Raw genomic sequence first — 14590 nt, 5'->3', positions numbered from 1 at the left:
ACTGCATAATGGCCACTTCATTATCATCAACTGTCAATCATCAGTTATTTAGAGAACAAGCATTCACACATCTATCTCTAAGACAAATTGCATAAACTCCAACCAAGCACTGCAAGGTAATGCTAGAGACTGCACTTTTATTTTGCTGTGTGACAGCCCAGGAATGTTGGATGGCAGTGGGTGCAGGTCTAGTGGACGGGGAGAGGGGAGTGGAGAGTGGAGGGGGCAGGAAACTAGGAAAGAATGCCAGGAATGCCCATGTTTATCCAGCGTTCCATTGAGGTAGAGGCAGCCCACCGCAGTGTGGTGTGTATAAAGGTAGCTCAGCTGCTGCTGAAGAATCAGAACACTCGAAGTCCTCCAGAGAGAAGCAACAGTCGCTCGACACTGCTCAGCCTAACCTTCATACCGAAGCTAAATTCTAGCTTTCACTCGGCACGATCAAGAGGAACTGGATTCAAAGACTACACAACGAGATCAACTTGATCAAATCTGAAGAGGAGACTGCATTTTTTTAAAAGAGATTGGAAAGAAGTGGTCATCATGTTTTCTGGAATGAATCGAAGAGTGCTTGCTTTGCTGTGCCTGACTTTCTGTGGATGGGTAAGTCCTTTAAATGCACTATTATGAGAAAGAGACCACTCTCTTGTTTAAATGCATGTAGAAATCCAGACTATTAATGATTAGCAAGATCAGGCTATAACTTTAATCTTTTGCCGCCAGACACAAATACCTCATAAAATGCCACATTTTAACCCTTTGAAAGATATTTTTTAAGGTCAGTGTTGAGCAAATGTACAAAGTCTTACAAGAGCATGTGTTATATTCCTCAGGCTACGGCTCAGGAGTGCAGTGGACAATGCCAATGCCCTGATGTACCACCCCAGTGTTCGCCCGGTGTGAGCCTGGTGCCGGACACTTGTGGGTGCTGCCGGGTGTGTGCCAAGCAACTGGGCGAACTTTGCACAGAGCGAGACGTTTGTGACCCCCACAAAGGCCTTTACTGTGACTACGGCTCCCCAAGCAACCGTCGTATTGGAGTCTGCACAGGTAAGGATATTGACTGTTGACATACAGACACTGAATCTATAGTTGTTGAGTTGAGTCAGAGTTGTAAACCATTTTCTTTCCCCATCCCACAGCAAGAGAAGGTGCCACTTGCGTGTTCAGTGGAATGGTGTATCGCAGCGGAGAGTCCTTCCAGAGCAGTTGTAAATACCAGTGCACGTGTCTAGACGGCGCTGTAGGTTGCGTGCCCCTGTGTGGAATGGATATTAGGCTCCCCAGCCCTGACTGCCCGATGCCCCGCAGGGTGAAGGTCCCAGGGAAGTGCTGTGAGGAGTGGGTGTGTGACTCCCCTCAACAGAATACCTTTGTGGGACCAGCTTTGGCAGGTGAGCATTCTTTGACCTCGACTGTTCTGTGAGTCAGAACTGTCACAGTGGTGATTTAATGAATCATACATATTCAGACACAGTAATGGTCTCCATTAAGGAGGTTGGAATGAATTCCAGTGCAATGATGTAATAATATGAACATTTGGATGACATCATGCAGCTCTAAGGAATGTGTTAAGTAAAAAATGTGTCTTATTTTGTAGCTTACAGAGAGGAGGAGACATACGGGCCCGATCCCTCCATGATGAGAGAGAACTGCCTGGTTCAGACCACAGAATGGAGTGCATGCTCAAAGACCTGCGGCTTGGGAATCTCTACTCGTGTCACCAATGACAACCGCGAGTGCCGTCTTGAGAAGCAGTCCCGCCTCTGTATGGTTCGCCCCTGCGATTCACACCTAGAGGAGAAAATCAGGGTAAGCAGCAACCTACCTTCCAAACCAATCACAGCACGGCTCACTCTTGGTTCCCCTGATGCATGATGATGACGTCACAGAACTTGATGGCTATCTTTTCATTTTATGCTTTTACAGAAAGGGAAGAAGTGTATCCGCACACCACGAGTCTCAAAACCCATGAAGTTTGAGATTTCTGGCTGCACCACCACCAAGTCTTACCGGCCCAAGTTCTGTGGCGTTTGCACGGATGGACGCTGCTGCACACCTCACAGAACCGCCACCTTGCCCATGGAGTTCAAGTGCCCAGACGGCCAAGTCATGAAGAAGCAGATGATGTTCATCAAGACCTGCGCATGCCACTACAACTGCCCCGGGGAGAACGACGTCTTTGAGTCCATGTATTACAAGAAGATGGTCGGTGACATGGCGTAAGGAGACAGTGACAGCAACGCCGAGGAGTTCCATGCAGTGACTGTCCACTTGAATCTAGCAGATATCCATCTCATATCTCAGCACAAGTAATTGTTTGTCTTTTTATGGTTTTTTGCTTTCATTTTACATTATTTTTTTTGAGTGTATGTATTTTGTACATGGACTACATTTGTCATGGTGGATGTCTAAGGTTAGGGGGTGGGGATTGTAAAATGACCGGGCTCTGTTCGGACGCCCCATAAAAAACATTACTGCACTAATAGTCCGACTCTGTGACGCCCAATGTCACTGATTGGCAGATGATGCCAAGCCCCTCCCCCAAACTGTGGTGGGTAGATTCAGATTCTGAGAAAAATAGTAAGAAACCGGAAGGCAGCTTTTAGCCCTTGAAGCTAATCGCCTCACCAAGCCGATAGAAGGCAGAAGAAAGAGACAGAGAAACTGATGTGCTCTTATATTTAGTTGATTTTGTCAGCTCAGATTTTGATTGAGCTGAAACAAGACATGAAGTTTGGCCAAGAACTATGAAGGTTAATATAGCACTGAGTGTTTGACTTCGACTGTCTGGCCCCTCCTGATGGGAGAGCGTCAGTACCCCTGTCAAAAAGACTGGATGAATTGTAGCTTCATTCTATTTTTATTACAGTATCTATTTTTTGAAAGCTGTAAATAATGTACATATTTTGTACATCTTAAGTTAATTTAAATTCAAAGCATTTGATGTCTTGCTTATTTTCTTGCTTCACCAAGTTTAAATAATAGCTCCATGTGCTGACTTGACTGTTCTTCTTACAGTTTGTCCAATATTTTATTGAGAAGTGTGACCAAAAAGTTACGTTTTCACTTTTGTAGTTATAAATAAAATATTATATTTTTATATAAACATCGTCATTGTTTGAGTCATTTTCACCCCGAGCCTCTTCTGTTGGTATATGTACATAAACCCTGATGTAAATCCCACATGAACACCATGTTTCCACAAAGGCCTCTCATGCTCATACTTGCGTCAATGCCATTTTTACATCACCACTGCAGACCACACAGTTGCATTGTGTGCGGTCCATCAAACTCAAGACCACACACTGATACTACTGATATACATTTACAACTGATGTTCTGTATATATAGCATTTTTATGTTTTTGAAAGAAAACTCTTAAGCTAACCTGTGTTTGTTTGATCAAAAATAAAGTAAAACAATAATCGTGTAAAATGTTTTTATAGCTTATAGCCTTTTTTCAGGATTATGTATTCAAATAATACAAATATGATACTTTTCACTTAAAAATAATAATAATACTTTTGTGTAGGGGAGAGCAGTAGGTCTATGACATTATTTCTGAGGTGAATGAATGATAAATTATTTAGGCAATATTTTTTTATTAAAAAAAACACCCATTAATGATTAGGAGAATAAGGACAACCAATTTAGACATTGCACAGATAAAATATCTGTTAGACTTTTTTGAATATTAATAAAAATAAAAATAAAAACGAATTAATTGCTTGAGCTATTGATCAATCATTTTTTCCGATTGAGTACGACCAGAGACTTTGGTACGACACACACTGGATTTGTTCTGTGAAAACCACTAAAGTTATATACAATAAGCGCCATCTAGTGCATCGACTGTGGTAGTGAAATATTTATATTCAGAGGCTGTGGACTGTAGATTGATTTCTAATTTCTAAACTAATTTGGTGTTAAAAAAAAACGACCAAACAGAGAGTACATTCAATCTAGAGGAGTCAACAATAGAAATAATACAGTATTGCAAACATTTAGCATTTATAGGCTACTTATTATGTTCATAAAACAAGTTTTATACAATTTTGTTATTACATCATTTGCAAAGTTTCATGGGTTGTGTAGTTGTAGCCTACCTTTGTCTTAACATTTTAAAATTAAATTTCGTGTCTTGTCTCGCTGGTTGATATTTGTTCATGCCGTAGAATATTACATTTAGAATTTAAAATACTGTATAAATCTCCAGAACAACTTTAAAAATCTATTAACACCATGTTGATGATTTTGTGGCTTTGCAGGGCACAAATGTATTTTGCATTTGTAATGTGTTACATGTGCATTTACTATAGAATATTATCAAAGCCAGTTATTTGCTCACCATAGTTAATTACATTAATATTTGGAAATCTGTATCTAAAGTACATTAATTTCTTCTTTCTTATCTAATTAGTTATACGGTGACCCCAATGCCACAAGAAAGGCCATTTATAGGGGGCCATACTTATCTGAAGATCCTGAAGAAAATAAATTAACAATTAACAATAGTTCACTGAAGAATCTTTTGGGGTCCCACTTTTTATGAAAATGTTTTTGATTTTGAGTAGTTTTTTTTTTTTTTTTTTTTTTTTTTTTTGTGAATTAAAAAGAAAAAAAGATTAAAATATCAAAACAAACAAAAAGCAGTAAACTGTTATTTTAAGATAAGAATCGTAAACATTCTGTTTTTATTTTTGTCTTTGGTGTACAGTATATGATTTGAACTCAAGCCCATAATTTGTCAATTACTTCAATTATGCATTAAAAAAAATAACAACAAAAAACACCACACAAACTTTCAAAATCCATCATCATCAAATCAAATGTGCAATATCCAGATCCAGTCTGTTCATAAAGCCAAACGCTGTTATTAGAATCATCATTGGAAACCATAAGCCATATTATACATTCTTAAAGCGTTTATAAATCTTCCCTAAATTTGTACAATAAGGAATTTAAAGCACAATTTGTGTTCCATCACACAATTTCAGATAACATTATATATCATATGTTCATTATATAATTAAATATATTACAGTGTCTTTTAAAGTGTTTCAGTATTTAATAATAAAGTGATTAAACATGCACTAAGGCTCTAGGAACAGCTACAGGAAGCTCAAGTATGATTGGCATAGTGGAATCTACAAATTACTGAATTTCAGCAATTTGAGTGACATCTTTTGAACCTATTCATACATAGGAAGTTACAGTACATAATGTGTTCAGATTTAAGGCAGTAAACTAAAATAAAATCAGTTATGTCTATGTTTAATCAATATGTTTAGATTACTAATGCACTTTAAAAATGTACAAATTTCAAACCAGTTCCTATCCCAACCGAATCATTAAGTTATTACCCAATAATCCCCATTATAGAACTTCAAGCATGTGTGAGAGTAAATATTTTACTGCATGTAAACATCTGTTAAAGGGATAGTTCAGCCAAAAATGAAAATAATGTCATTAATAACTCACCCTCATGTTGTTCCAAACCCGTAAGACCTCCGTTCATCTTCGGAACACAGTTTACAATATTTTAGATTTAGTCCAAGAGCTCTCAGTGCCTCTATTGAAGCTGTGTGTACGGTCTACTGTCCATGTCCAGAAAGGTAAGAAAAACATCATCAGAGTAGTCCATGTGACATCAGAGGGTCTTTTAGAATTTGTTGAAGCATCAAAAATAAATTTTGGTCCAAAAATAACAAAAACTACAACTTTATTCAGCATTGTCTTCTCTTCTGGGTCTGTTGTGAGCGAGTTCACTGCAGTGTTGTGACGCGTCCAATTCGAGAACCAAGGAGCTGATGATACTGCGCATGTGTGATTCAGAATGAAGCAGAATGACACACAGCGTGTCTGAACCGAAACTGAGTCTTTTGGTGATTGATTCTGAACTGATTTTCTGCTAATGTAATGAGTGTGGGTAAACAGAAGACTTGAATGAAGTGCAATCATCACCAATGACGTCATTACGTCGAGCGCAAAAGAACCAGTGAACTGTTTTATTCAACTGGTTTATTGAATCGAGCTGTCCGGAAGAACTGGTTCAAGGAAAAGAACCTAACTTCCCATCACTACTGGTGATCCAAAAAGTGATACAACTGGTTCTTGACTTGAGAATGAGTCAATCTGTCGTTCGTTATCTGGCTCGGCTCGGTGTTCATCTTCAGTTCTCTCTTCACAGCAGTTCAGTCAGTGTACTGTTTGAGTACATGCATTACTCCGAGATATTGGTTTGTTTGAACTCAGAGGGAGTGTCAGCCACATTAAACAAGTTAACAGCTTGAGTCATTTGTGGATTAATGCTTACTGGAGACAAGAACCGTTTAAAACGATTCAGTTCGATTTGGTGAACTGGTTTAACCAATTCACTAAGAAGAACAGGTTAAATCGAATGATTCGTTCGCGAACAGGACATCACTACAGTGAACTCGCTCATAACAGACCAGGAAGAGAAGACAATGCTGAATAAAGTCGTAGTTTTTGCTATTTTTGGACCAACATGTATTTTCGATGCTTCAGCAAAATCTAACCTACCCTCTGATGTCACATCGACTACTTTGATGATGTTTTTCTTACCTTTCTGGACATGGACAGTAGACCGTACACACAGTTACAATGGAGGGACTTAAAGCTCTTGGACTAAATCTAAAATATTTTAAACTGTGTTCTGAAGATGAATGGAGGTCTCATGGGTTTGGAACAACATGAGGGTGAGTCATTAATTACATTATTTTCATTTTTGGGTGAACTATCCCTTTAAGTAGTTAACTTTTTCAAAGATGTACAGAGTCATTCCAATATACTTTTAAAAATGAACACTCATAAACTTCTATTAAATGATCTGGTTAATTATGGAGTGCTAATGAATCAGATGTGAAGTTCACAGGTGAGGTGTTTGATCATAGAGCTGCAGGTCAAGCCGCACTTTGACCTCTCCAGTTGGAACTTCATGAAGCAGAAGACGCTGTACCATTGGACCTTTACCTTCTTGATCCTTCTTTATTGTCGCTATAGGAACTTCAGTACGACCAAGAAAATCTGTATTGAAAGAACAATCCTATTAAAAAATACATGTTTTTGTGTATGTGTATTTTGTGTGTGCAGTGCCATCAGGTAGAATCCCACCGTCGGGAGAGAACTGGTCCCTCTCAAAGATGGTGAGGCACAGGACGTCCTGATACAGGTCTTTGATGAAAAAGTGGCAGTTGAAGTTCCATTTGGGGTTGAGCGTGTCAGGCTGATGGCGGGACGAGTAACACTGCGCGCCCATGGTTAGCTCACAGTACGGGTTACTTTTTCCTGTAAACACACACATCATTTCCTACTCAATATTTTTGTCTTGTTCTCCAAATGCCAATGTCATGGGTTTGATTCCCAAAGAATGGAGGAAATTATCAAATATATGTCTTTAAGTCACTCTGGATTAAATACATATGACAAATTGTATAAAAGTAAGATACTACGGCTTATTTTCAGATCAATTTAGTGTTAATGTATACTTAAAATAAAAATTTAAATGTTAATTTTGATATGATTCTTATTCAAATCAACTGGAACAAACTGTAAACAAAAACTAAAATATATTTGTTTTTGATACACCGTATACTATAAGATAATAGTAATAATTTAAGCAAAATTTAAAAACAGGAAATGTTGCATAATTTAATTAAAAAGAAAGACAATCTGTAAATTTAAAAATATATATTTTTTGATATTATATATGCATCTTATTTACGAGAAAATTGTAGGTTCAGTGAGGTTTAATGCATAAAATAATAATGAAATTTGGAAAAACTTCAATACAACTGATTTTAAAACTTTAAACAATACATCTGCATCAGATGAAAATGCCACTATATATTAAGATTAGGCTGTGAAAAGTAGCACCATTAAACATTTTAAATTAATACTAGTTAAAATAATAAAAATAAAACTCCATAATGAAACTATAAAACACAAAAATAGAGTGAAAATTTAATTTAAAAAAAAAACATGATAAATGAATGAATGTGAAGTGAGTGTGGGATGTTTGTGTGAATAGAGCCCAGACTGATTGTGTATGTTTCTTCTAACCATTTGGTTTGCAGGGCTTCAACTCAGTGGCCTCCAGGACCGTTACTAACAGTCGCCCAATTCCATTGTTCTTCTGCGAGCGAGCTGAACAACATACACAGGCTTTCATCAGTAAAGCTGTATTCAATCACCCTGACTCTTAATACTCCTCACTTAATACCTTGGTATGCCTTCTCTCTTTTCAGCTTCTCAGTCTCTATGAAGTGTTCAGATGCCGCTTTGATCTTCTGCACCCATGCAGTCCTAATTTATCAAGAAAGTGATCAATTACTGTTGTACAACAGACACTCACTGTAATAAACTCATGCTTTATACTCTATACCGAACATTTGATAGCCTTTTATAGCCTCACTTATAGTTCAGTGGATCATGTTGTGTGTGTTATCTGTATCTGAGCGTTTGAGTTTGAATGTGTGTATAGTATTTGTACCTTTCATTAATGGTGTCAGCCTTGAGAGTGTAAACACGGTCAATGTGTGAGATGTGAAAAACTGGATCATCACTGGAAGGGTCAGAGGGCATTTTAACTAAGACCTCATTCAGAAACACTGGCTAAAATAAGAAAGACATTGTTAGACATTTTACAAAGTGTTTTACACAAAACGTAATCCAGCTACATACGAGCTCCTGATGGACACCGGTATAACCAGTCATCCTGCTTTACCGTTTTATACATCTTGTACTGTGCATTTGAGTTCGGATTGAAGAGTCTGTCAGGCCCAGATGAGAACTGTTTTGAGGTGTTGGTGAGGAGCAGGAAGTCGTTAAACAGGAAGGCCCAAAGCTCCTTGCTGCTCTTGGTCTTATGTAGTTTGCCGCTGTGCAGCAGCTTTCGAGGGCCCAGGCAATTCGTCAGAGAGTTAAAAACGAGGTGCTAAATTGAGAACATTACAAAATAACATTTTCACAAATACCATAACACTTAATAAAAGCAGTTGTTTTAAAATTAGAGGTCATTATGTAGCACCAAAAGGCCTTCAGTGATCTCACCTCAATGACTCCATCACACAGCACATGGTTCTGGATCCATTCCAGCCGGTCAGAGTTTTCTTTCTCCCTCACGCCCTCGTTCACCTGTGAGCACAACTCCTCGGCTTGCTCCAGTGCCGCCTGCAGGTTTGCGTGATCTGCATGAGTTGGAGGGGTATTCTCCAGAATCTACACCCATCGGATTTCAGAAACAACAAACAAATGATTTGCATCAAAACGAATATTGCTGATTATTTATTTGTATATTTTTAAACGTTTTATTAATATTCTTACTTATTTTTCCATTCTGTTGCACATTAATAATAATAATTATAACAATAAGGCAATAACACTGTATTAGTGTTGTATGTAGTACTGTACTACAATAGTACAAAAGTCTTAAGCACATTAGTATTGTGAAGAAAAAACAAATGTTTTAGGCCACTTATTTAAATCTTTTGCTGTGTTTTAGCATTTCCATTCCAGATATTCTTTTTTCCATTATTTGTAATAATCCAGTGAGTCTGACAGAGATCTGATTTCACTATTAGGAGTCAGTATAGGATTACAAGAAGAAAAATCCTGAGACAGACTGAATCAAGTAGAACCGTGGCGATGCTTTCAAGACGCTCGAATATATTTCCTTATACAGGCTTATATATCTACTTTTTTATTATTTAATTTTTTTATTTCCTTCCTATTTCCTCTGATTTTCAATAACGGATATTATTTCTCCTATTAAATTTTCCATAGTTGAGGACTGTAGGAGAAGCTTCTCGTACGTTCTTGATCAGCAGTGGGTAGCGTGTGATTCTCTGCATGGGTTTCAGGAGGAAGCTGGACAGTGGCATTCCTTTACAGCGGTAATTACTGGCAATTTTCTACAAAGAAGATAAACACAGAAGGAAGAAAGTCTTATTAAAATCTTTTCTCTATCAACAGTTCATTCATCCACAGTATTCCAGGAGAGAGTAGTAAGCGACAGCACCATCTTGTGGACTACTGTGTAAAACATTCAAAACAACTGGTGTTGCTTTCAGGACACTGATCAAGAAGCAACCCAACACTAGACCGAGTTTGTTTATTGTGAGCATTGTGCAGCATTTATTAGAAAGTAAGGAACTCCACTTACCTTCAGGAAGAGTTTGAAGTCAGCTGATTTGTCTGTTTTCTGTTGCAGCAGAGCCGCAGCATTGAGCTGGCAGCTGCAGAAGCGAATGTAGGCCTGCATGTGAGAGAGCTCTGAAGACAGGATATCACCCACCACCTGCACCGGCATCCGCTCTCCAGCCATCTTCTTACGGACACGCAGAGCTCTGAAAAACACAAAGTATATCACCTGGTATATTACTTCTCATATTTTAAGAAAAATTCAGTTACCTTGTATTGACAAATCTGCTCGTATATAAAAGCTCTATGTTTTAATTCTTTCATTTGCATCCATTGGTTGCTAGTTGATAGTCCCAGGTGTAAGGGTAAATGGTTTTCCAGAAACTTTAACCCACTAATGCAAACTTCAAATAGAACTGGAAAATGAATTAATATTGGACAAAAAAAAAAATTCAAACCGGACACTTAATGTCCGCAAGACACCGCTTGCAACTGCCCAGACAGAATGCACTCAGCATCGACTCACTTTAGGAGTTTGGTGCTGCACATGATCAGTTCCCGCCAGTTCACAAAGATCATGCTCATCTCAGCCTCTGTCAGCCTCCCTGACTCTGCCATTGGTTTATAGAAAACCTGAATTTCCACACACACAGGAACCAATTTGACATTTTATGTAACTTAGAGTGTAAACAAATAGCATTCCAAATGTGGATATATCATGAATATTGTTGAAGTGGCTGTTAGATCACCTCCAGTGCCAGTTCCAGGTCCTCCAGATAGGTCTCCTCCGTCTGAATGAGCTCGTGGATATAGCCTTGCCTCTTCCTCTCTTCAGTGCACATAGACTCTAAACTGAGCAGATCATCACACCCTACACACACACATATGCAGGACAAGCCACACATGCACATGCACTCATCAGTAACCACATCACAACAGCATCTCACAATTAAAAACTTTATTTTGCGTATTTCTGCATCATATAATTATGAATGCTTTCCATACAAAACTGCATCCAGAGCAAAGTTATGACATTCAGAATGAACTCTCTAAAATATCTAAGGTCACGACTGTTAGCTGGCTGCATAGCTGGTCAATTGTGAGGCTGGTCATCAGTTTCAATTAAACACACAGAGGCAGACTGACAATCCCGTGATATACGAATATATGATTGTGCTGATGAACAGTGCTGACTTAAAGGGTAGTTTACTTTAAAGGGGCCATGTCATATATTTTTGATTATTCTTTTTTTTTTACCCAATGGTCTAATGTTAGTTAAGATTCTTGTTCCAATTTTTTGTTTTTCTTAGCCATGTTTTTCATTTTAAAGTTTAATAAGCTGTTTTAGTTGCTACCAAATTCCATCTTCAGCTATTGTCATTTTATTCAGGTTATAATGAGCCATTTTTGTAGCCAAGTTATTATTATTATTATTATTATTTATTTTCATTTATTTGTTTGTTTTTTGAGATTGAACTGACAAAATATTCAAGAACTTTTATTTTAAAAAAGATCGAGGATAATTCAGTCACTCATGATATGGCCCCTTTAATTAAAGTCACTTCATAAAATGTACAGAGAAAAGCAGCAAGTGATATCTTTTCCCGATTAAAAATTTACTGATTCCAGTGAGAAAAATATGTCCTAAAACCAGTGGAGGTAAATTGATGCGTTCATTTGTTATTTAAGCAACGTCTAAACAGAAATAGTTGAAGGGGTGGGGTTAAATCCAAACAAATCTAGCCAGTCTTGAGGCTGCTTCCTGGACCAGAGTAGTGTTCTGATTGGCAGAAAAGAGGAGGAAGAGGAAGGCGGAGCCAGAGCTACGTCCTACAATAAAACAGATGATGCGATTGACGTGGAAAAAGGATGGAAGGGAGGAGATAAGGGCAGAGGAGAGAATGAATAATGAAGGGATGGATAGAGAATATATATTAGAATTTGTTCTAAGGAAGAAAGACTATAGCCAAAAAGTCTTTCCTTTTTTGTCCATCATAAAAAGTAAAAACCACATCTGTGTTAATGTGTTTGTTCATCAACATCTTATTTACTCTTTTTTTTATGATTATTTCAAACCCAATTAATTCAATCTATTTTGATTTACATGTTCCCCACCCTTACCTTATGAACAAACAACTCTGAACTCTGATGTGAAAACAGGAACTGATAAAGTAACTCCCATAGTACTTACATTGCTGGCTGGGATCACATTCTGTGGTCATCTTCACATAATTAGTTGGAAACAGCCCTACGACCCCGGCGACCTCTCCTTTCCACCAGTCAGGGTTGTCCTTGTTGAATACGGTGATCAGCTGACCTTTTTGGAAGCTCATCTCATCCTTATTGGCTGCTTTGTAGTCATACATTGCAATAGCCTGACACACTACAGGGGGAGGGGAGAAAGACAGAGAGAATGGATGGATGGAGCAGAATGGAACAGATGAGGGAAAACAACATACACGCAACCACATACAAAAGAGTGTGAATGAAAGAGTTTCTCACATGGCTGAGATGCAGGAGTTATTTTGCCGCTGTTGGCCTCCAGTAATCTGACATTAGAGGAGTGGAACCAGCCCTTTTTGCGCTTTTTACCCCGTGCCTACAAACACACACATTCTTTGTTTTTAAAAAGCTGGTGACTTTCCACTGATTTGTATTGTTTTTATACTTAATGTGTTTGTATCTGTCTATTTCGATATGTATTTATATGCACAATATGCTAATCCTGTCCTTTGGTTAGGTAAAGTCTGGTTATGTGACATACAGTACTAACCTGTAGTTCACCCAGCCACCAGCTGTTTGAGTTCTTATGCAGCACCACGATCAGCTGACCAGGTGTCAGACTCAGTTGTTCTGGCGTTGTGGCAGCATTGGCCGAACACACCTGAGCAATCTCTGAACACCAATACAGATGGCATATGTCTAAAATGTGAACCAACCAGCCTTGATTTTTACTTCTACTGTGTGTGATGGTACTCAAATCTCACCTGGCTTTTTACCGGGAACTCCAAGATTGGCAGTCTAAAATGATAACACAGTGAGCACATCATTATCAAAATGCATACCAACTTAAATGTCTCTGAAACAGCAAATTCTTTTAAATCATCTCTGCAAAAGAACATTAACTTTTAGAACATTATCTAGCATCAAAATGATCATTATCATTAAAATTTCAAATGAATAAAAATACAAATTAAAAAATAAATTAAAATGTAAAGTATTAAATAAAATTTCAGTATTAGGTCAATATGTGTATAAATAATTAATATTCATAAGGCAGGTATAAATACATAATAATATACAATTATCTGAATATGCATACATCAGACTCTTTGGGTTTAACATAGTTGGAAGGAAAGAGGCCAGACTGGTCACCGATGCACCCTCTCCACCATTCTCCTTCCCTCTCTGTCACCAGGACAACATCCTCGGCACAGAATGTCAGGTCACCTGATTCCGGACTCTCGTATGTGTACAGAGCCACATACTCTAATAAGATCAGATCAAATCAAAACCGTGACAAAAACCTCAGTTTAATGTCTCATAATATCTCGCATGCATGAGTAGAGATGGTTCTATGAAAACATAAACAGACTCCTCACCCTCAAACAGACCAGAATCTGAAAGTTCCATCTCATCCACTGTAGAATATAACGGCCTAGAAGAGACATAAACGGTTTAGCTTTCTAGCTTTTGTTAAAAGAAGAATATAGTAATACTACCATCTAAATTTATATTCAGAGACATACAAAATACAGTTATAGTTATAGTGTTAGGGGAGGGGTCATGCTCGATGGCTCTGGTATGTCATTGAGCCACCATTTTTTTATTAAGCATGTTTTTGAGGTTAAGAGAGAGTTGTCCCATGTCTTACTCATTCTGTGTTTTATTGGTGGTAAGCATGGAGACATGTGAGCAAGGGAACCAGCCCCGGCTCTCGTTGAGCTCTCCGTAGATCCAGTTGTCCTGCTTCTCCAGAACCGTGATGATGTCATCTTTAGAGAAGCCCAGGTGACTCTCAGTCTTAGCGCTCCACTCACACAGAGCTACAGCCTTCAGCATAAAAAATACACATACACAAATGATCAGAGTAATAGTCCTTTCAATTATCAAAAAACAAAGCTGTATGAAATAGATGATGTGTGTGGGTGTGTGTGTGTGCGTGTGTGTGTGTGTGTGTGTGTGTGTGTGTGTATTCACACTTGCCAACCTGTGTGTGCTGTGTGTTTGAAGACACTGGTGTGTGTGTTGGAGTTGGTCCTTCAATGTCCACTCGAGGAATTCTGGGGAAAGAAGGATTTTAAATCATTTATTACTCATTCATCTATAATAAAAGCATTAATTTTTTAAAATACGTGTGCAATTTTAAACCAATAACACATCCTTAAAACACAATTTAGTTTAAGTTGATCTGTTAAGATAATTT

The 14590-nt window shown here is 38.0% G+C and overlaps 2 protein-coding genes across 2 annotated transcripts in view; one reads left to right on the top strand and one right to left on the bottom strand.

Moving 5' to 3' along the window:
• The first annotated feature begins 345 nt into the window (after positions 1-345).
• LOC113062940 (connective tissue growth factor-like) lies at positions 346-3109 on the top strand. The gene is made up of 5 exons (XM_026233039.1): positions 346-603; positions 834-1050; positions 1143-1394; positions 1601-1812; positions 1930-3109. The coding sequence occupies exons 1-5, from the start codon at positions 544-546 to the stop codon at positions 2224-2226; spliced, it is 1038 nt and encodes a 345-aa protein (XP_026088824.1). The 5' UTR covers positions 346-543; the 3' UTR covers positions 2227-3109.
• Positions 3110-6759: 3650 nt separating this feature from the next.
• LOC113062939 (intersectin-2-like) overlaps positions 6760-14590 on the bottom strand; it is a 34763-nt gene continuing 26932 nt past the window's right edge. Inside the window, exons 21-39 of the mRNA XM_026233038.1 lie at positions 14375-14447; positions 14039-14217; positions 13767-13822; positions 13487-13653; positions 13152-13185; positions 12938-13059; positions 12667-12763; positions 12356-12547; positions 10914-11035; positions 10691-10797; positions 10187-10370; positions 9837-9935; positions 9076-9243; positions 8750-8959; positions 8516-8637; positions 8246-8328; positions 8086-8169; positions 7138-7311; positions 6760-7050 (exon numbers count right to left, since the gene is read on the bottom strand). Of these exons, the coding sequence (XP_026088823.1) occupies positions 6893-7050; positions 7138-7311; positions 8086-8169; positions 8246-8328; positions 8516-8637; positions 8750-8959; positions 9076-9243; positions 9837-9935; positions 10187-10370; positions 10691-10797; positions 10914-11035; positions 12356-12547; positions 12667-12763; positions 12938-13059; positions 13152-13185; positions 13487-13653; positions 13767-13822; positions 14039-14217; positions 14375-14447 (2431 nt within the window). The 3' untranslated portion in view covers positions 6760-6892. The remainder of the gene's footprint in view (positions 7051-7137; positions 7312-8085; positions 8170-8245; positions 8329-8515; positions 8638-8749; positions 8960-9075; positions 9244-9836; positions 9936-10186; positions 10371-10690; positions 10798-10913; positions 11036-12355; positions 12548-12666; positions 12764-12937; positions 13060-13151; positions 13186-13486; positions 13654-13766; positions 13823-14038; positions 14218-14374; positions 14448-14590) is intronic.

This window comes from Carassius auratus, chromosome 45 (genome assembly GCF_003368295.1).
Source record: "Carassius auratus strain Wakin chromosome 45, ASM336829v1, whole genome shotgun sequence".
In the NCBI taxonomy this organism is placed as follows: domain Eukaryota; kingdom Metazoa; phylum Chordata; class Actinopteri; order Cypriniformes; family Cyprinidae; genus Carassius; species Carassius auratus.
Note: the sequence above shows the minus strand (reverse complement) of the source record. Positions and strands in the feature narration are given on the sequence as shown.

Coding starts and splice junctions, on each gene's coding strand:
- LOC113062940 (XM_026233039.1), top strand. CDS start 544: ATGTTTTCTGGAATGAATCGAAGAGTGCTTGCTTTGCTGTGCCTGACT. Junction 604..833: donor GCCTGACTTTCTGTGGATGG/GTAAGTCCTTTA, acceptor TATATTCCTCAG/GCTACGGCTCAGGAGTGCAG. Junction 1,395..1,600: donor TGTGGGACCAGCTTTGGCAG/GTGAGCATTCTT, acceptor CTTATTTTGTAG/CTTACAGAGAGGAGGAGACA.